Genomic DNA, 21,673 nt, shown 5'->3' on the forward strand with positions numbered 1-21,673 from the left:
TTGTATAGGTAGCTTCGGCTTTTTGGTAGACAAATAAGTTAAAAGCAGTTTCTAATTTGCAAGTTACTTATCCCATGCCTCCGCACAGTGAAGGAAAGATACCGACAAGGAATAAATAACATACCAAATAAGATGAAAACTTTCAAATAGTAAAGGATAGAAAGTTTAACTGATGCTGATAAACTGCTGAATACGTGTTTCTGCTGGGCTATACAGTGCCACTCTAACATGGACAGAAGAGTAGATTCCCATTGAACATCTAGTCCAAAGGCTGCCAAGGAAGCAGGATGCAGGTCTTTGATCAATAATTAAAATGTTAGGTCAACAGTACTCACAAGAAGAATACAGCTCTTTCCTTGGTTATTGTATTGTGCAGAGCAATTTCCCGAAGAATTAACAGCACCTTTTACATAAAAATTCCAAACATATTTATCTAGTGAACAAGAAAAAATCTCAGCATCTCTAAGCAGTACTTCTGAGATGTACAGTACTGTATTTATATAGATATACATATACCTCAAAGTGAATTTACACTGGGACCTGGTGATTAGTCCAGCAGTGGGTGAACCCACAGGATAACTCTTCAGGAGAATACATTGCCTTCGGTGGGTGGCCAGTTACATGGCACGATTGCATAGGGCAGCCCTGGCAGGCAGCAAAGGACAGTGTAATATCCCATTAAGCAAGCACAGCATGCTTAGGTCATTCCTGCAAGATATAAGAAACTTCCAGATTTTCAAGGCTAATACAGTTCTAGTTTTCACAAGTCTCACACATTGCAACCACCTGTCTGTGCCATAAAGACCCAGAGGAGGAAGGCAGGACACCAAACTTATGTCATGTCCCTGCTTCCAAGCAGAAATTAAGCAGCACCACAGATTTAGGCTGGTAAAGGGGGGACCATGTTTGGCTTCAAGAGGGTATCTTGAGTAGCTGGTCTTCATCATTTGCACCATTTCTCTTGGGGTTTTTTCTTTTCTGAATCAGTTGCTCACAGTTCTCTGGTAGAAATCATTGGAAAAGCATGGTCTGCCTAAGATAGGGAAGCAGACTGCTACCATTTCCCTGGGATGGGCACGCCACACTCATACCAGCCCACATAGTAGTAAGGTGTTGTGTGCCCAATGCGTCCAAATGATACGGGCTCCTGGCGGTACTGGCGGTAATATCCTGTGGTGGGGAAAAATGACCATTTGCATTACAAAACAAAGACACAGTAATTTAACAAAAGTAACAAACACAGAAAGAGTCAATCCCACAGCTCCCACAGCCCAGATGAAAACTTAGAAGCTGTCTGGTATGGAATTTTGTCAAAAGGGTATTTGCTAGCCCTTGGTATTTGGCCTAGATCTTTCTTGAATGGTTTAACTCTGGTCCTTTCTATTTCTTGTATTATTTTGATTGTTTTTACTGTTCAAAATCTCTTGAACTATTGTGTAATGCTGTGGTCTGCCAAGGAGTTTCTGTATTTCACTCCAAAAGGTGAGTATATTTCAGTTGTGTTTATGAAGTTTGTAAGTCATTTTAAGTATATGAAGGACTAAGGGTCAAAAATACCATTAAATCGTATTATCTCATAGGGCTCAAGAGACTCTCAACAAACATCAGCTTTTCACAAAGCACAAAGGTGTCATTTCATGCAGTAAATATGGAGTTAAGCCCTTTCTCCCCCTTTCTCTTCATTAGCAGGAAGAATGTGAATGCTTAAAGCATTAGGAGAGGTGCAGCATTCTTTTCCGCATAGCTCGTGCACTGGAACATCTGAAACACTCATGTCTTGTGCCAACAGTATAATTTCTGTGTGCTCTCTATCTCTGTCTCCCAAACCTAGTAACACACATCTGGATTTATCATCCCTCTTTTGAACTGAGAAATGAAATGCAATACTTCCCAGTGATATAAAAGTATCAGTGACTATTTCAGTTTCTTCCTGGTAACGCCACCATGAAAAGGCTGTCAACAAAGAATTTACCATGGAAACCATTAAAGCCAACTGAATAAGTTAAATCAACAGATTTATTGAAAAGATTGACTGACTTTCAGGACTGGGTTTATTTTGTGAAGCAAGCTATCACCCTCTTAGCTGGGTGACCTAAACAGCTTACTCAGAGAAACTCCTTCAAGGTGAGAATTTTCACTTGCAAGGAGACACCTACCAGGTGAATACAAAAGTACTGCAGCCCAACCTTAAGTCAGTAGACATACTCCTATGTATTTTGCATTGAATGAACTGGTCAGAAAGCATTTGCAAAAGCCATATTTGTGAAGATGTATCTGGCACTTTGTGGCATGTGGAAGAGTTTTGCAATGAGGCTTGCGTTGTAATTAGGGAAAGGATTCTCAGATCTATACAATTCTTTTCTTCCTAGTTCTGCATTTTGTTCCTGTAAATTATTTGCATTGTATGCCCTTCTCTTTCTTTTTGTCTCCCCCTCTCAACACTCACAAGTTGTTCCTTCTGAGACTCTCATAACCTGTTCTGCTGGGCCTGAGTACAACATTACCTCGCCATCTACTGCATCAGCTGGACTTGCTCAAAGAGCTGCCAGTAGCAGTGGACAAAGAGTCCCTATGTGCTCTGCTCCCTACCCTTTAATCCTATGATGGGATGACAGGCACCTGGCCAGCATCCCACTCCCCCATTGCCATACCTCGGATAGTCGGCAGGGCTTCAACGTATGACTGAGGTCCTGTTCTTCCATCCAGGTGTGAATCCACAAACTGACAGTGGTCCTCGCCTCTTCCCCAGCTATCCCCAATGCTGTAGAAAGTGTCTGAAGGGTGACAAATAAATTATTTGACATAGAATTACTTTTGTTTGGGATGTTCCTTTCCACCAGGAAATTAGATATGGGAGAAAGCAGAAGTACTACAGTGACAAACACGGTATTACAAATGAACAAGCAGCAGCTGGAAATAGGAAGAGTGCTACTTACACAGTATGGAAGTAGAAATTAGGGCAAAGAGAAATGAGTATAGCTCAGTAAGAAATAGTCTCCACATTGCAAATTCATGGACACTGCACCACAGGTGATGGAAGGAATTTGAAGTGGATCAGTCATTTCAATACATCATGAGAAAATCAAAACCCCTCTATATATCAATAGTTTGACTGCAGTCTCAAATGGAACTAAAAACTGTGGAGCTCTTTCTCTAACAGACAGGATGGGTCCTGACACCCGGTTTGTTTCTTACTGCATATTCAAAAACTGTCTTTAAACTATACCAATGCGCTGCAATGAGAGTATTAATAATTAGCATAATCTGAAAAGCCACTGAGATATTCCCCCTACCCCAGATCAACAATATGAAAGTCTCCTTCATTGTCTCTCAGCACCTACACCTGTACAAGAGCTACTGCTAACTCTTGAAAGTACTGCTCACCCAGCCACTCAGTCTTTCCTTCACTGTTCTCCAGTCTGCTCTGGGATCCTTAGGGTTTATTGTTCTGTCTGCATTCAGCTGCGACTCACCCACCTGTGGAGCAAGAGTGGGACTTCCCAGGGAGATGTGTGGGGAGCAGCACTTTGTTTTCACAGTACAAAGAACCCTGCTTTCTCAGGATACAAACACACGCAGGCTTCTCAAGGAAAACTTCTGAGGTCTGCTTGAAAGGTAATGCTCAGGGCATGAGGACAACACAAAAGCAGGGCAGCTCAGCTATCCCATCAGACCTTCTCAAGGGAAGGACTACCAGATAGCCATCACACAATTCTTTCACAGATGAGGTGAAGAAAGCACGAAGATGGAAATGACAAGTAATCATATATCAGAAAATACATCTTTGTGCCTACCTTTCAGGTCATCACTGAGGTAAATCTTGTACCTTAAGGAGTTGCAAAGAACCACCCCGACAAACTTGCGGTACCAGGTTCGTTTCACATACTGCTTGCCACTGCAGTCTGAATAAGTGGGGTCGTATTTAAAAGTGAATGGGATCCAGATAGGCTCACCACCTTGGAGAAAAAGAATAAAAATTCAACATTAAGGACAGACTTTAGAATTTTGGTTTGAGTCTTGCTGAGATTAACATCTGATAATATGTTTTATAAGACATGCTGCAGCAGATTAATGCATGGCTCTTCTATATCCAGAAGTACTACTTTGAGAATAAGAACCATTAAGAAAAAAAATAAAAAGCAAGGGACTGAATTAAATCCCTTGTAGGCAGAAGACAATAATAAAACCATTACAAATATGATTTATGTAGTAAGCCACGGTTTTAAGAAAACAGTCTCACTGGTTTTACTAAAACATCTTCTCTACCTAGTGATACTCAGTTTCTTAAGGAGGCTGATCCTAGGTCTGACAGTGACACTAAGTACAGTCACTTGTGTTATAACACTAAGTACAAAACTTAACCCTTTTGCTAAAGAACAGATGTTATGAATTCTGTAGTGACTAACAGCCTGTGATGTGAAGTTCCTTTTTGCCATTTGGTTAAAAAGATCAAATCAGAAATGTACTTTTCTGTTTTGTTTTCCCACATTACATCAAAACAGATGAGTTTCCAATAACAGAGAAGTGAGAACTTTCCTGGGGAACTCTATCTAGAGCACTGCTGCAGAGGAGACTGCTTAATTGTATTGCAAAAGACAATATATTCCTATTGGCTTACCTAAATGTTTGCTTTATACTAACCAAGACAATGTAATTTCTTTTGAAATTGCTGTTGTAGTAATGTATATAGAATTACACAAACAGATTCCAATGTGATAATTGGTATTTTTCTCTCCAGCCGCAGCACGAAGCCCTGTTTTTACTGTGCTATTTTGAGGTGGTTTACAAATGAGATTGAAAGTTTATTCTATTACTCATTTCTTCCTCCCTCTCACTAGGCACATGGACTGAATCCTGCAAGAAACTGAATGTGAGAAGCTATCGATCAGCAGTCCTTGAAACTCAGCACCAGGGAATCAGCTCTTCCGATTAGGGTCTGAACTGGCTTATTGCAAATTTGGAAATGCAAGGCAAGTTCAGCAGGTTCGTGGCATATCATTCATGTCAGTAACACATCCTTGAATTTCTTAGTATTTATAAGGGCATGATGATCAGTACAGACGAGCATAACAGTTCAATAGGAAAAGCTGATCCCACTGTCCAAGCTATGCTCAGGCAACTGAGGGACACAGATACAGAAGCAATATAGTTTAGTGCTTATAAGTAAGCAATTAAAGCTGTTGTACCAGGCAAAAGATGGGCCATAACCAAGTGCTTATTCTAACATATCTTTAAGAGATTTCTTTTCAAAGACCAGAATAAGGGGTTTGAAAATGGAAAATGTTTTTTGAATTAGCACAATGAATTACTATCCGTCCCTGCTTAAAACTGTAACTCAAGCTGTGGGTTAATGCGATTCTAACACCTGCATTGTAACTGATTTGCACAGGTTTTACACACTTCATGAAGAACCAGCAGGAGGAGACTTACCAGGTGGTCTGACGATGAGGAGGGGATTGTCTAGAACAATGAAACAAATAAAAAAAAATCAGTATTTTGCTCCAAATGTTATTTTATAATGAAACATTCAGTGTCACTCAAGAGAACAGAGTAAGTTGCAGAGTAACTGCTTTTAGCTACATGATGTGTATGGGACTTGCATGTCTCTGCAACGTGCAAAGCTAAAGAGTGTTTGTTATTCCACCGTTCTTCTCAGTTGATGAAACTTGCCACAGGATAGTCTATTTATTCTAATATGGTAAAAACTCTACTGAGATTAATACAAAAGTTTAAAGCCACCTTTGAAACACGTTTCCTCTTCTCAGAAGGTCCTCAGAGCAGGAGGACAGTTTCACCGTACACTTCTGAATAGTCTAAGTTACACCTGCAGGCCTGCCTTCCAAAGGGAAACAGAACCTACCTCTTGTATGGAAATCTTGGTCTCAGACCATCATGTTTAGCACAGTTATTTAGGGCTATTCATAAATATATGGAATTTATCATTTGAACTCTTTTTGTCATAGTGGCAGGATTTTTGCAGGGGCCCCCTGAACAGTGCAAGGAACACTGTCCACTACTTCAGGAGTTTCTGCGTGCTTGATATAAACCCTTTTTTAAATGAAGAAGGGTGGAATAGGTGTGGAGTAAGGACAACAAAACAGCATGATCTAATGCATTAGCTTGTCATTATTCATTACATTGCAGTTTCTGTCACGTCTTTAGCCCTTATTGTGCACAAAATACCTGAACAAAAAGCATGGTGCTTGTCTACTGATGGGGAAGAAAAATTCTAGGAAGTTTTTAGTTTGTTGAAAGAGAACAACAGTTTTCTGTTCTCTTCAGTATCTTACTCAACACAGGGATAAGATTGAGCATTTTTAAACACCTGCTTGATCCTATGATGGCATTCTTTATTGAATATACCCATCACCTCAAACCTTTTGGTTGCACCAGAAGAGCACTCAGAACTAGCAATTTCTATCTCTTCTGACCAAGTCCATCACTGTAACTGTATTATCTGGCTTTAAATTTAATAAATGCTTTGTACTTGTGCCAGCTGGAAAGCCACCTTTGGCCACACGACAAAAGAAAGGTCAGTGCTGCAAATAAAACTTTAAATTTGGTGGATTTAACCTATTAAATAAAGCTAAAAAGCTAGCTGATTATGGATGGGAAATCTAGGTATTCAGGCCTATATACTGGCACACAGCTAATCGGCAAAACTCGCTGCAAGGTATAGCACAGAATCATTAACGTTGAAATAGACCTTTAGATCAAGTCCAAGTGTTAACCTAGCACTGTCAAGTCCATCACTAAACCATGTCCCTAAGTATCACATATGCAGGTGACTCCACCACTTCCCTGAGCTGCCTGTTCCAATGCTTGACAACCCTTTTGGTGAAGAAATTGTTCATAATATGCAATCTAAACCTCCCCTGCTGCAACATGAGGCCATTTCTTCTCATCCTATCACTTGTTACTTGGAAGAAGAGAGCAATCCCAACTTCACTACAACCGCTTTCAGATAGCTGTAGAGAGTCCCCCCTGAGCCTCCTTTTCTGCAGGCTGAACAACCCCAGTTCCCTCAGCCATTCCTCACAGGTCTTGTTCTCCAGACCCTTCACCACCTTCATTGCTCTTCTTTGGATATGCTCCAGCACCTCAATGTCCCTCTTGCAGTGAGGAGCCCAGAACTGAACACAGTATTTCAGATTCAGCCTCACCAGTGCTGAGTACAGGAGAGCAATCACTTCCCTAGTCCTGCTGGCCACGCAATTTCTGATACAAGCCAGGATGGTTCTTGGCCACCTGGGCACTCTGCTGGATTGTATTGGTCCAATGTTAAATGTTATGCTCGGATTTATACCTGAGCTTCTTACTCCTTAAAAAAATCTAAGTATGTTATGGAGGACCATTTACTTATCCGCATTTTTGTTTCTGTGAAGGCTTACTTCCATGGGTCTTAATGGAGCTTCTGAAGCAAGCACTACAGGGTAGAGTCAAATGGGAAAAGGCACAGACTGCAAAAGACCCATGTCATCAAAAGGACAAAATTTGAAAGAGACAACAGACCTTTCACTCAAATAAAGACTGAAAAATTTGCCCTTTATTATTCAGTGGAGTCATTGGCCTCTGGCTTAATGGAAGGAGAAGAAATGGGTAAAAATAGTTCATTTAACATACTATTTTTAGAAAGGGGTGTTGCTCTTGAATGGACTATTAGCCCTGTGAAAGAGCAGTATGCCTTGTCCAAAAAAGAACAGAGAACTTTGCCCATCTGATGGAACAACTGTTTCCTATATTTCATCCAGAGACAACTGCTTCCAACTGTTCAGCTGTTCACAATTAGGAAGCTAATATACTAAATGTTTGGTCAATCTATCAAAGACATTAAACTTCCCATTGATTTTGTATTGTAGAACATTAGTAGTCTTTTGTATTTTAAATTCAACTTCCTGTTTCCCTGAAGCTCGCTTTAATGTCATAACTTCATAGTGGCATTCGGAGTGCGCATTATTTCCCTAGCTTCACTGAAAACAAATAATTTACCTTTTAAAAAATAAATCTCAAAGCAGTGAGTTCAGAATCATCACCATTATTACTGTGCTGGTTTCAGCCACTGCTCTGCCACAGCTGTTAACAGGAATTCAGTTTTGAGATGAAAATAAAAAGCAAAGCATACCAGATTCTGTGATAAATGAGACCGAAGAGCTAACAGGTCCATAACCGAAGGGATTCTTTGCTTGGACTTTAAAATAATACCTGAAACAAAAAGAGAGGGAAAATAAGCTTAAAACATCAATTTGACTGCAATGGCTAAACTATAAATAATACTAAAACAGGATGAGAATTAAACCAGCAGAATTCTCCTGAGTTCAGGTGCTCTTTGCATTAAATGAAGCTGGATACTGAGCCAGGGTACGAGCTGGCTGCTAAAGACAAATTCCTCCTTTTTTGCAGTTGCTCTCATGCATGTTTTTGGATCATTTATTTATATCATCCCCCTTCCCAAAACCACACACAATTACATCCACTTTATACTTAGCAACAGACTAAAAGAAAAGATAGCAGGGCAATTGAATTCTTGGTCTCAGGAAGAGTTTTAAACCAGATTAACTCCTATGAAAGCAGTGGTGTAAACTGCAGACTAAGACTGGGTGAGATTTACATGAGATCAGAAGCTCAGCTTTTGACCTTTCTGTAAAAACTCCAGCAGCATTAACATCACAGTACTTGAGTAATATGAGAAAGCTTCACATATTGCCTTATTGATTCCCCCAAAGTATTTAAATCATATGCTTAACTTGAAGCACATGACTCACCACTAGAACTCCATTCTTTGCCCAATAGAAGCAAAATTATCCTCACCCTTAGAGATGAATATGTGTAAGCACATTTTTAGTTCATTTCCAAATACAATGATTATTACTTGATGCCTACCCTGACATTTTTTCCCCAGATTAATGTTTTCTTCTTTTATCTTTGTATCCAGTCCAGCAGAAACCAATTAGAATGGAAGATTACTGTAAAAATTTCCAGCACAGCATTTTTAAAGTGTCCTAGTCTAGGTTTTCCTTTCTTGCTTACTCAATTTCATTCTTGTAAAGAAATTAATAAAAAAACCCAAAACATTACTGTGCCTCTGTAATATGCACATAGGATTTGTATCCAGAAGCATCTCCAAAAGGTCCATGCATGACCTGAGAAACAGGGCAAGTGCTTATTCACAGGAAGGTTCACCACCAAGCACAATCCATCTCCCACGGCCATGTTCCACCCAAGTAGCAGGCCTGATCCTTCTTAGCTGGTGAAAGTGAGCCTGCCCCATTGAAAACATGAGGCTATGCTTGGTGGTAGAGCTCTCTCCATCCTGCACAGAAACCGACCAGTGACATTCTTCTTGCATGGCCCGTGTTGGGCTGACAGTGTGGTTCATAGCAAAGGCGATCTGATGTCCCTGGAAGCTATTGCCATCTGATGCCGTTTATTCACCAAGCGTGGTCAACCATCTACATTAAAAGCTTCATTCCCTGTTCTTCCCTTCTGTCCACAAGAGATGACAGCATCCCTTGCAACATAACAGTGTAACATGGTTTAATGCCATGCTCTAGGCATACCAGGCAGTGGGGAAATTCAACACAGTCCTGTCCGAAGAACTTTGATGTGTTTAGTGTGCCATTCGATTTTTACCATGTGTGCTTTGCTATACCATCAGATGTATCTGTTCCTCAAAGACAGCCACACAGCAGGGCCTGGAAGTGGCTCCTGAAAGCATCCTCTCTGGCCTAAGCACCAGCTAAGCACATACAAAACTATTCCAAATTATAAACCAGAGGGGACCCAGTTGAACCAGCCCTTTGGCAAAGGTATCATTTTCCATTAAAAAGGAATGCCATTTTACGTGCAAAGTGAACTGCTTCACCTCAGAATCAAACTGCTGTCTATGAAAAGGCTGAAAAGATGCGCAAACAACATCCACTTCTTCAGCAGAAGGGTGACAGTTCTGTGAACACCATGTTTTGCTGTGAAGCAAGTCAGTCACTTCCAGGGTTTGTACCAGGGCATCTTCTTGTTCACTCCATAAAAATTACAGGTGGGTCTTCTAGGCGAGGTCAGTGTGGAAGCTACAGGAATGGAATATTCTGGATTTCATCTGTGGCACGAGCTTTACCTTTTATCTGGGCCAGACCCTCTGTGGGACATGTTCCCACCCCTGCACAGGGGATGTGCCCCCTGTCCCTGATGCGTCCCACAGCTGATACCAGAAACCAGCTCCACTCCTGCTTTCTGCAGCCAGTTCTGCCTCTAATTAATGACTATACGATGTTCACAAACAACTCACAGCTTTCCTTAAAAGACACATATACTGTAGCCAAAAGAAACCACATTAAATAGTGAAATGTAGCAAGGCTGTGCATTTTCCTCATGCCTAGCACAATCCTCTTGCTGGCAGAGATGCTTGCCTGTGGTTTTAACTATTGACCTTGATTTCTTAACTGCAGCTTCTGAGTGTTTAGCATGGCTGGAGAAAGAGGAGAGGGGAGTCAAAAAGCCTCCCGTGTGCTGCTGTACTTTTGGCCACCCAAGCAGAGCATGGCAGCCTGAGCACTGCTTTAGTGTCCTGAGCTGCCAATGCTGTCATGGGCCAGCTGCACCTGTCCACACCTCCTTCACCCACTCATACCTTCTCTACCTGGATTGGGGCATGGGCTGGTGGCACAAGCCTGACCACAGGGATGGGACACAGGGCAGCGATTCCTTACACTGGTTCCCAAAACGGCTGCCAAACTATGACAACTTACCCCAGTGCTTGGTGTAACTACTTCAGAAGAAGAGAAGTAAATGTTTTCAAGCCCTCATCTTTTCTGTAATGCGTCAATGCATGAAACATCTGTATGGATACCTGACTTCTACTACTTCCAAAGAGTTATAATTGGCTACCACCTTTATAATACAGTGGCACCTTCTGAGCAGCCCTTTCAATGCACTTAATGTGTGTGTATTAATGCTAGCTTCAAAACATTCCCATGAGATACATAAGCACAATGATCCACATCTGAAATAGGAGAGAACAGCCCAAGAACCTCATGCACCTATTTAAGTGGGGAAAAACACACAGTTTTGTATCTAACACATAGTACAGGAACTGATTACCTATGGGATCACCAAAACTGTGTAGTCAGGTGCCCTGCTACATACATAGAAGCCTGTCACATGATAGTTCAAGTTGCCTGTCTGACTGTTTGGAAAAAGCAGCAATGAAATTATGAGCACATTTTTCTTCGTTAAATTGGAAAATTGGTTCCCAAGCCTTTATGTACACAAGAAGACTCTAGTCTTGCCAGGAAGAGAGCCAGGTCTCATGCCTTGCTGACCTGTGATTTAAACACAGACAATGCTATGATTGCTGTACTAAGAATGTCAATAAAATAATGCAGTCAGGATATATTTCTTTCTCAGACATGACAAATAAAAAAGAAATTGCCAAAGCCTTTCTAGGTCCAGGCATCTGACATTGTCATTAGTCAGAATCCTTCAGCTGATGAATTCACCAGGAAGTCTCAGATCAGTATAACTCAACTGCTCTTCATCACGTAAATGTATGAAACAAAATGTTTAATATATCAGTTGATTGCACTTTCATTTCACTTTACTTAGCAGAATTTCAATGGATTGTTACCAATAGGCACAGAAGAGTCACAACTGCAACAAGAAAAGAACCTTTTCCTTCTAAGAATAAACCTCCTTTGAGATTTTATTTATGACTTCTACTGACATGTCAAGAAAAGACAGAGTAAACTGCTAATGGGGCAATGAATATGTAATGTTTTCATTCATTTAGACTATATGACTAATTGTATCACCGTACCTGTCACTTGGAGCAAAATGATTTTATGATTTAATTCAAGGTGTCTCCATTCTGCTGGAATTGAATAGCTGCCGCTTGCAGCCACAAAGTGAGATAATCACTCAGCAGGCTAATTCGGGAAGCAGCTGGTTTTCAGAAAATTAGTTAGCTGTAAAATCCCTTTTTCCATCCTCCCCGAAGGCATGCCTGCACGGATCCCCAGCCCCATGCCCTGCCCAGTGGCAGGCTGAGATGGTTGGATGCCAACCAGGCATGGGATGCACAGCAGCACAGTCCACTATGGCAGGAGCCATAGCAAAGCAACCACATGCCAGCCACAAGGATGGTGGGATGGCTGCTGTGGGACCTCCATCAGCACTGGGCAAGAGCCAAAGTGCATGCACAGAGGGGAAAAGCAGAGCACGTGGCTGCTCCTCACAGAGGGGAACCAGCATGCTTGACCTGGTGTCTGGGAGGGAGAGACACGCACTGCCTGTGAAAGGGAGGGGATGAGCTGATGTGACAGCACCCACAGACCCACTGCCTGGCGGGATTGGTGGCTTAGAAGGAAAAGAGGCTGGGAGAGGGTCAGGAAAGAAAGGCAGATTTCCTTCCACGAGCACATGGAGAGGGCAGCAGGGGCTGTATCCCTTCTTCTACAACTGCACTATCCCTCCAGAAGAAAACATGTAAATAGGCTAGTACAAAGTGCCTCCATCCATCAGAAATGGCCTACCACTACATCCATCATCAATATTTACAAAAAATGTTGTAATAAGACACTAGAGCAGAGCTGGAACAGGAGCTTCCTTCACAGCTGGTGTGATGCAGGTCTACTGCTTGTGTAGGACAAGGGTTTCATTGGTATCTCACCTCTTCTGAGCTGCTCTGGTGAGACACAGCAGCCAGCTGGGGCTCGTGCTGCTTGTTGCACATGCTGCAGCTTTGCTTTAATGGAGATACAGAAAGGAAACAGAAATTTTTGGTGTATCTGGCTGCCAGAGCCATAAGATCCAAGCTCTGTTTGCAGTTGTGAGCCCCAAGTAAATGTTCAAGAGCTTCCTATGAAATGCTCTGTAAAACACTGGAATCGGTAGCAGCAGGCACTGTGGGATCAAACTGTACCTGGAGGGAAGAAAACCCAAATGGACAGGGAAGAAGATTTGATGACACATGGAGATATGATAGTAAAGGGCAGTAGTTTAAATCACAAGACTATCTAGCCACTCCCATCAGGCACTGACTTTGGTTTCCCGCAAAGAGGCAGCAAAAAGCCTGACCATGCTCAAGAAGGGACTGAAATGTTTATGACAAGGATTATAGTGTTTGTGACTACAGGAGACTGGATTTAGTGGTTGAGCGGATGCTGCCCAGCCCTTTGCATCAGTCTTCTGGACAGCTGAGAATTAATGTTAAGGAACAGGCTTTGTCAAGACTGCTGGTATTAAGATTTAGTAAGTTTTAAAGTAATGTCAGTGTTTACATTCACATGTCGCAGGGAAACAGCTCCTGTTCCCACTGAAGCTGACCAGAGTTTTGCTAATGGAAAAACTTCCACTTCTCAAATGGAGGTTAGATAAGGCCTCAGAAGACAGCTTACGACAAGGGTTAAACATAGACTTTCTTTGTAAAACCTAAACCAGGTTTACATTGTGTAAAACCAGGCAAATGTTTTCCAGGGTATTTTGTCACCTTCAAATCTTCTCTGGGACTGACTTCTGCCAAGATGTCAACCTGTTACTGATATGCTGCCCACACAGCTAGGTTGCACCACTAGTAGCCCCTCATGGTACACCCAGCAGTCCATAGCATCTGCATACAGCAAATCCAACTTAATTGGAGATTTCTCATAAAATTTATTAACAATGCAAACACAGTTTTTAAACTAACTTCAAATTTCACACCATATTTTCTTAGTTAGCAGGGGGTCTTTTCCCAGTGGTTTCGGAGTTATTTTTAAGACAAAAAGTATGCAATCAATTCAGTCTGTTGATTTGGAGACTCTAAATGAGGTTGGCTGATACACACAACTTTTCTGTTGCAAAGAATTCTCCTTCTTCACCACAGACCCCACATGAAGCCTTTACTGCCTCCACAGAGTGTACAAGAGGCCAATGGATCATACCACTCTTCAGTAAGATGCTGGGAAAATAATATGCTTAAAACAAACAGCACTTGCTTGATCCTCCCTACTTTGCTTTGAAACAGAGCCTTAATATTAACATAAGTTACCAGCTTCATGAAGATACATGAATCTATAACCTTGCTGTTTGAACTCCACTCAAAACCAGCCAAACTGTGACCTTCTGAAGCCTAGCATTAACATACATCTCAGTGGATATATCACAGGTTGGCAGCTCAACTGCCACAAATTCCCATGAACTGAGCATGGCTAGGACAGCGGCTGCAGGGTTCCTGGGGGTTTTCACTGCAACAGCTCTTTCTGGTGACTTGGAGCCCTTGAGATGTTGGACATGAGAAGCCAAGAGCTATCAATGGCCTTCAAAACTGCCCTTGGGGCAGCAGGAGAAGGAGACTTGACTGAAAGCCAGTGAAGGGGTGAGGTGCTGCAGTGAAGGTAGAAATGGCACAGAAGCAAGATAGAGAGTACCACAGCTGGGGGAAGCTGGGGCATACAGGCAATTCCTCCTTGGCCTGTGTCGGGGACAGGGTGAGAGTGGAGGACTGAAAACTAAACTGGGATGTACAGGAGTCTGGGATGTATTTCCCAGACTCATAATTAGAGAGAAAAGTATGAGAGACACCAAGCATCTGTCAAAAGATGACATTTTAATGTAGCCCCTCTGTGGTCATTTACTTCCCACCCAGTCGCCATGAATTATTTCAGTATCATGTCAAGCATGCATGCTTGTTCTGCTATTTCAGTGAGACTTTTTACAAGATAAAAACCTAAAGCTCCTGCCCAACTGACTTCGGAGCAACTGCCATGGCCTCGTTCCATATCACCAAACCTTCTCTTCCAGCACAACTCATGTGAACAGACAGCAAAAACAGACCAGAGAAAGGCACCTCTCCCCACCAGCCCTTAGGTATCAAATCTTGGCCACATCAGTGGGTGGGAATGGCCACATCACATCTTGCCAGAGTTATACTTTAGTATTCTCTCCCCAACAAAATCAGCTCAGTTATGAGTAACAGTAGAAAATGCATTCTTAATCAGATTTGCTCTGTTACTGATATGTGGTTTTATATGCACATATGCATGTACACACAGTCATCTGCTCCAGGCTTACTATGGTAAAGATATCATGTCAAGTAGCTGTGCAGTTTGTAAAATGATTTGCTGTCAAACAGAATGAGTAAAATGAGATATAAACATTTATACTAAGGCCAAGAAAAACAATTGACAGTACTCAGAATTTGTTTTACTTCTCTAACACAACTGAAAAAGAGTGGATCAAATCCTTACCGTGTGTTGGGCTTCAGGTTCTCAATTGGCAAATGAGTAGACCCTGCAGTCCTGGTTGACCACTTATTCTTTAAAAAGTCATCATAAGATGCACTGTAAACCAGATAACCTGTAAATGGGAAAGACAAATAGTTGTGAGGATTCTAAACAGATTTTAAGTAAATGATATCCTTAGATGCCATGGTAGATTTTATGGGTTACAAGGAGTAGAAGCATCTTTGAATATGAAAGTGATTTAATGCCTAGCTCTTCTGGAAAATCCCAGGTTACGAGAATTTCTTGTCATTAGCTAATAATGATGGAGCATTACATCAGAGAATGGTACATCAGAGCTGCATATTCTGACTTAAAACACAGTGAAGACAAAAAGATGTCAGAAGCAACACATTCACCACTTTAAGTGATACATTGTCTGTGCATAAACTAATATAGTTAGAAACACCAAGGGGATTTTGAGGGAAAAAACCACCATGTTATACAGACTGCACTCAGTAAGGTACTGGATCAACAGCCTTGAAGAAGGAAAAGCTGCGGGGCAGGCACCATGTAGCCTGTTCAAGTGCCACTTTCTCCTTTCCCGATCATTCAGAAGTTCCCACCCCTTGGCCACGGCTGTCAGCTGCAGAGCTTGGAGAGGCTCCTTAAAAGCTGGATATTAGCACCAAAGCAGTGCCTTTTCCAGTGCTTACTTCAGACCTTTTGGGTCTGCTGACAAACAGGGGTTGATTAATTTCTGAAGTATTTCGGTTATTTACTCTAGTGTTTTTCCAGCAATGTTTGAGATTAATTCTTGAAGTCAGTTGGGTTTCATTCTGGCTCTCAAAAGGTCTAAAGACATTAAAGGACATTTAATTGAATACATTTGTTTAACACATTTCCCATCCCTGAATCTTGCTTGTACTCAAGAGTACTTCAGCAAAATTTCTGTAAAGGAATTAAAAAGTAAAGTAAAGCATAGTCTGGGCCTCAGACACCACTGGAGATAATTGACTCTGATACACTCTTTCCCTACAAAATAAGCATGCTAGAAGACCACCAAGCAAGCCAGAAGCCCCTCTACAGGCAGACCGTTCCTGCAGCCACACTTATAGCCAGGCAGGATCCAGACCAGCTCCAACCGCGCAGTTACCTTTGCTTGGAGTGGAGTGAAGCCAAATGTGAAGGATGCTCCAAAGGCAGGCTTGGGAGCTACCTGAAGTGGAGCTGAGGGCACTGCCTAGGGGCAGAAGTGCTCAGGTGAGCAAAGCGCTATCACAGATACCATCCAGGCAAGAAGCAGTGACTTCAGAACCATTGGCACAAAATCAGTGCCAAAATCTAAGACTGAGGGATGACAAGAGTGACCTTTCTCACTTCTCAGAAAGTAGCTCATCTCCCTCGGAAAGCTGTAGAACAGCAAGAATTTTATGAGCTGTTGACTCAGTTCAAGGTAAAAATGGTCATTTAAGAAAACCTTCCCCACTACCCCATCAGGAGAGTAACCCTCAGGAGAGTACCTGTTACCATGTCTCCTCGAGCAGGTTTGGCCCAGTCCACAATGACAAAGGAATGACAGCCTTCAACTGCCACAACAGTGATATTGTGAGGGGCTTTCAGGGGACGCAGATCTTTCTCTCTGAGGTCATTAGGGATGATTTCATCGAGGCTCTCCACTTGGAAGTGCTCCAAGGCTTCTGTCAAGGAGCAGGGAGCTGCTGGGTCTTTATTGAGATAGGTCACATAAGGAGCTGGAAGACACACGAAAGGGTGGGTTTAGTTGGCAGCTTGTAGGTACCACAGGCTGGCAACTTCCTGAAAAGAAGAGAGTCAAGTTTTGTGGTGCATTTTAAAATTTCTCACCTTCCAGATGTTCACTACTGCCAATAAAGTACGGCTAGTGTTCAGTTTGATTGATGAGCAGGGGGAATGTTAATATTCAGGTCTACCTCAGACTCACAACCATACCCAATTAGGCAAAGACAGAAGGATCATCTTTGCTGTGAGAGGCAGAAGAGAGCGGTCTGACTGCAGGACCCTCCTCATGCTACTGCCAGCTGATCTGGAAGCAGGGGTGAAAATGCCACCCAAACTCTGCCTTTCCACTTGTGGGAACAGATCCCTGCCAGGACTTAAGATCACCCGAGACTTTACGTGTCTGAGTGGTTGGTTTTTACATAAACATCCTGAAGCTGGAGTGAAGCAGCAGAGGGAACAAGAAGATTAATTCCAAGGTAAAGTCCAACCAGGTCAAACAAAGGGATTATTGCTGGGTACTAAGGGACCAGGAGTCATGAATTCTTACCTTCAGGCATGTGATGCCTACCTGTACCTTCTATTTTTAAAAATAGAAGCTTTATGCTGACTGGAATTGCACTTCAGTTCAAGAAAAGATTAAACCATCTTTTTTAAGTCACTTAAAAGTCACTGTAACATTCAAAGTAAAGACTATAAAACTTGCTTTGGAAATGTTTATTCAGTGGCAATAATACAATTCATTGAAATGGTAATATTATTTCCCTAGTGCCTTGAAATGTTCATAAACCAACATTTCTTGGTTTATCTTATTGCATTTCATGCCCTAAAGGGATTTTTTCCAGATCTTGCAATGAAGTTAATTTTAGCCTCTCCAGCTAAATGAATCAAGAAGCACTGTCAGCAAGAGAGCCGAATAGAAACATCATGAAATTGTTTGGACAGGGAAAACTGAAGATGCACTGGAAAAAATCTCAGCATATATAAAAATAAACCTTTTACTCCAGTAGTAGAGCTCCACTTTAAGCCACACGAAGCTTGGGGATATTGGAAAGGAAGGCAAGACATCAGTCAAAGCTGACTCTCCATGCCCTGAACTCCCTGCTAAAATGCCAGGTGAACCAGCAGCTGACCTGACCTTAGTTCAGATGCCAGAGGTTTGTAAAGGGCTGCAGGGGGGTCACCAGTTTGGGATGGAGGCTGGAATACAGTGCCCTACCACCTCCAAATCCCTCTGGTCTGGCTCTCAGATGCTCCCCTGACAAAGAAGCAGAAGAGCTCTGAAGTCAGAGCTGGAATACACTTAACAGCTCACAGAGATAGAGGCCAGCATCACGGCTCCTATCAATGTATTGAGGGTTCCTTCACCAAGTTCCTTCTATACAGCAAAGATACAAACAGCAAAGTCAAATTTATCTCTATTTGTTTTACTTTTTGGGAAGTTTATAACCAAAATACCATTCATTCTTTGACTTGGAAGCACACCTTTGACATACACGCTTATGCAAGGCTGGTGAGATCGCTGGGGTTGCATGGGTCAGTGAAAGGAACTTGGTTCCCCAGAGAAAGACACACCCACATGGAGACTTTCATTGATTGAATTACTGGTGTGAACCTAAAATAATGCAGCTGAGCTGAACTGAGCACCAGAGTCAACAGTTGCTCTCTTATTGAACACAATGCAGAATACAAAGCAGAACAGTTATGCTGAAAGAATACAAAGAGGCTTGCACTGTTTCAACAAAAGTAGTGTGGGTCCACACTTAGACAAGCAAGCGTCAAAGCTAGGAACAAAGTACTACTGTTTGAGTTTCCTAGTTGGCAGTCCTTACATGGACCACACACTAGTCTGTTGGATGCATCTGTGCAACAGCCTCAGCTTAAGGGCTGACCTTGCTAGAAAAAGAATTCTTTGCAGCACAAGTAGTAAGTGATGTAAACCACAGGACAACCTTACCAGTGAACCGTTTCTTCCCAGCGATATCATATGCTGACACAGGGCTGGTGCCAACAACACTCGTCTCTGGATAGACAACTTCCAGTTCTGTTGTTGTAGAAGCAGTGGTGGTGGTGGCAGCGGCGGTGGTTGGTGGCAAAGTACTCTCAAAAAACTCGTAGTCTTCAGAGGAAACACGAGATGAAAATGTTAGCTTGCTTCATGTTATTATGGCTTAACCACGAGAAGGGAAACATTCCTGTCACCCGCCACAGTCCCAGAGCAGTGCCACACACCCTGCCCTAGCTGCCATATGCTTCTTATGGGCCTCTAAGGCAGGGTTGCTTGCGTCTCAGACTTGCAAGTGTTTCTACCAAACTGATGACAGTGAGCCTTTGCCCTGGGATACCAGTGCTGTTGCTGACTTAGACCTCACTCACACAAGTAAAAAGGATAACAATAAATGAATGCATTCATATGCTTCGTATGCTATTTCCCCCCACAATCCTCAAGAAAAGACAACACAGTGATTGAATCCCTGGCCACAGCCCTCAGATGCAGATGGAATGAGATAAGGGAGTGAAAAAATAGCTTTTTGAGAAATATCTGTGTTATTATTCTAAAATGCTAGAGCTGGTTCAAAAGGACTTTCATGTCCAGAAACAGTTGCCTTTGGACCCTTGCTCTTCACATGTGATGTAGGGCTCTGGAAAAGTTTCCCAGCTCACCACTGCCTGCTTAAGCTCCCATTCACCAACCTGCCCCCTCAAATCTAATTCCAAAAAAAGGAATTCGGGGAAAAAACCAACCCCAAACATGCCACTTGCAACAGACTTTTACAATTAAGTAGTACCATCATCATATATCACATATGCCTCTGGAGTTGCTGTCACTTCTGAATCCAGTCCTGAGAAGGTATCTATGGGAAGAGAAAGAAATAAAATTCCATGAGGATTCAATGGTCTCGTCCCCAGCCTCTTAGTAAAATACTTCTGGAATGAAGTTTAAAATAAAAATTTTTAGGCAGTTGATTTGTAAAGAAACAAGACAGCTGCCTAGTTTCCAGATAACACAGTGACAGCCCGCTCTGTGTATTGAGAGTAATAGCTGAGCAGCTAACTGCAGCAGCTGGGAGTTTTGCCGAGGGAAAACAGGTTCAGGGTTTGATTTTAAGTTGCTACTTAAAATCAAAAGGAATGCACCCTCCAGGAGCAATGCCCTGGGCCCCAGATGCTCTGGAGCAAAGACAGGCTGCCAGCAACTGTGTATAATGCTCAGGTCGGGGTTTGACAATGTTTTATAGTCTCTGGAGCAGCAAATGTGAGAAACTTACATGCAAATAAACCAACCAATAAATTAAACTGAAAACTTGCATTTAAATATTTTTTTGGGGGAATAAAAATCAAACAAATGCTGAGCCATGACATTTAGAGACTGGCTAGCAAGTAATGCACCCCAAAAGGAATGGATTTGTAGAACAAAGTAACTGATGCTGGACTTTCCACAGTTGTATTTTGGACTAGCTTTAGTCTGATCCTGTGGGACTTGAATGCCCATTACAGGTGGGGGCACAGATGTGTCATTCTGAAGTAGTTTCTGCTTTAGTTTCTTCCAGCAGGAATTCAGGTTGTGCACATCGAGATTGCTCTACGATGCATATGAAAGCATAGCAAGAGGAGGTTAATGTGAGGTGCACACCCCAAACATTCTCTCAATCCACCCCACAAAACAACGCAAATGCACCCACAGACTTCCCAGTTGCCTATCCCTACATCTTATCTCAATATCTCTGCAGGTCATGTATCCATCATCAGATACATGAACCATCATGCACCTGATCCTGTGAATCCTGGAGGCCTCACTGCATGCTCTGAGAAATTCATTTCTCTGCATGTTATGCAGGGGAGCCAAAGAGTACAGAAGCCTCAGATACGCTATGAAATGCATGGCTAAGATTGCATATTAGCCATGAAATGCAAACAAAGCAAAAGCATTGTGATGGAGCCCACTGCAGGTACCATGAGAAGTCTTCAATGAAATGCTGGGACTAGGGAATGGCCAGAGTATGAACAAAGACAAAAGAAAGACAGCTTTGACCTCAGGATACTACACAGGAACAGGTAATGTTATTTTTACTAAGCCAGTACTACAAACAATGTAAAATTTCAATTGCCAGTGTCAGTCAAATAGTTCACAAATATCATTTCAACAATACATCTTCATTTTTCAGGTTTTTTTTTTTTATTTAGAACCAACAGTTATTGTACAAAACTAATTTTTTGTTACTACAGTAAGTTTCTTTTAAATACACAGTAGCGATTTCAATGACAAAATAAGCTTTGAGAATACAGAAAAAGGTTAATTCTTGTCAAAATTTCATATAGAAAATCTGACATTTTCTCATGTTAGACTTCTGCAGCCACTTTTCAGAAGAAGATCCACTTGGAAGCCACTTGACTTCTCTGAGGGTAGTCAGTGTAGTCAGCAGTGAGCAAAGTAGATCCTTTGCTGAACTCTGCAGATCTTCTCATCACAGTTGGCCATCATTAACCAATGTCTATAATGTATGCACTTACCTTTGACTATATCCAAGTAAACAAGAAGTTTAGATGTGCAGAAGTGTGAAGTTCTTCATGGGCAGATTTCAATTCATTCACACCTATTAGCTGGTCAGCCTTTGTTGATGATCCAGCAAAACTAAATACTATTTTCTGGTTTTGTAGGTGTTCAGTCTCTTCTAATTTACTGTCTGTGCTTCTTTGGCATGAGCTGTGGCACGGCAATGATA

The 21,673-nt window shown here is 42.0% G+C and overlaps 1 protein-coding gene across 1 annotated transcript in view; it reads right to left on the reverse strand.

The window, feature by feature from the left end:
* Positions 1 to 349: 349 nt before the first annotated feature.
* The window catches only part of FNDC1 (fibronectin type III domain containing 1), a 58,995-nt gene continuing 37,671 nt past the window's right edge, over positions 350 to 21,673 (reverse strand). The window contains exons 12-20 of the mRNA XM_061471426.1: positions 19,739 to 19,804; positions 18,907 to 19,068; positions 16,715 to 16,945; positions 15,219 to 15,327; positions 8,123 to 8,202; positions 5,431 to 5,460; positions 3,795 to 3,956; positions 2,652 to 2,774; positions 350 to 1,170 (exon numbers count right to left, since the gene is read on the reverse strand). Coding sequence (XP_061327410.1) covers positions 1,055 to 1,170; positions 2,652 to 2,774; positions 3,795 to 3,956; positions 5,431 to 5,460; positions 8,123 to 8,202; positions 15,219 to 15,327; positions 16,715 to 16,945; positions 18,907 to 19,068; positions 19,739 to 19,804 — 1,079 coding nt within the window. The 3' untranslated portion in view covers positions 350 to 1,054. The remainder of the gene's footprint in view (positions 1,171 to 2,651; positions 2,775 to 3,794; positions 3,957 to 5,430; positions 5,461 to 8,122; positions 8,203 to 15,218; positions 15,328 to 16,714; positions 16,946 to 18,906; positions 19,069 to 19,738; positions 19,805 to 21,673) is intronic.

Source organism: Pezoporus flaviventris, unplaced genomic scaffold, assembly GCF_033815535.1.
Source record: "Pezoporus flaviventris isolate CSIRO_AGI_PZ_B2104156 unplaced genomic scaffold, CSIRO_AGI_Pfla_v1 ptg000066l, whole genome shotgun sequence".
NCBI classification, from domain to species: domain Eukaryota; kingdom Metazoa; phylum Chordata; class Aves; order Psittaciformes; family Psittacidae; genus Pezoporus; species Pezoporus flaviventris.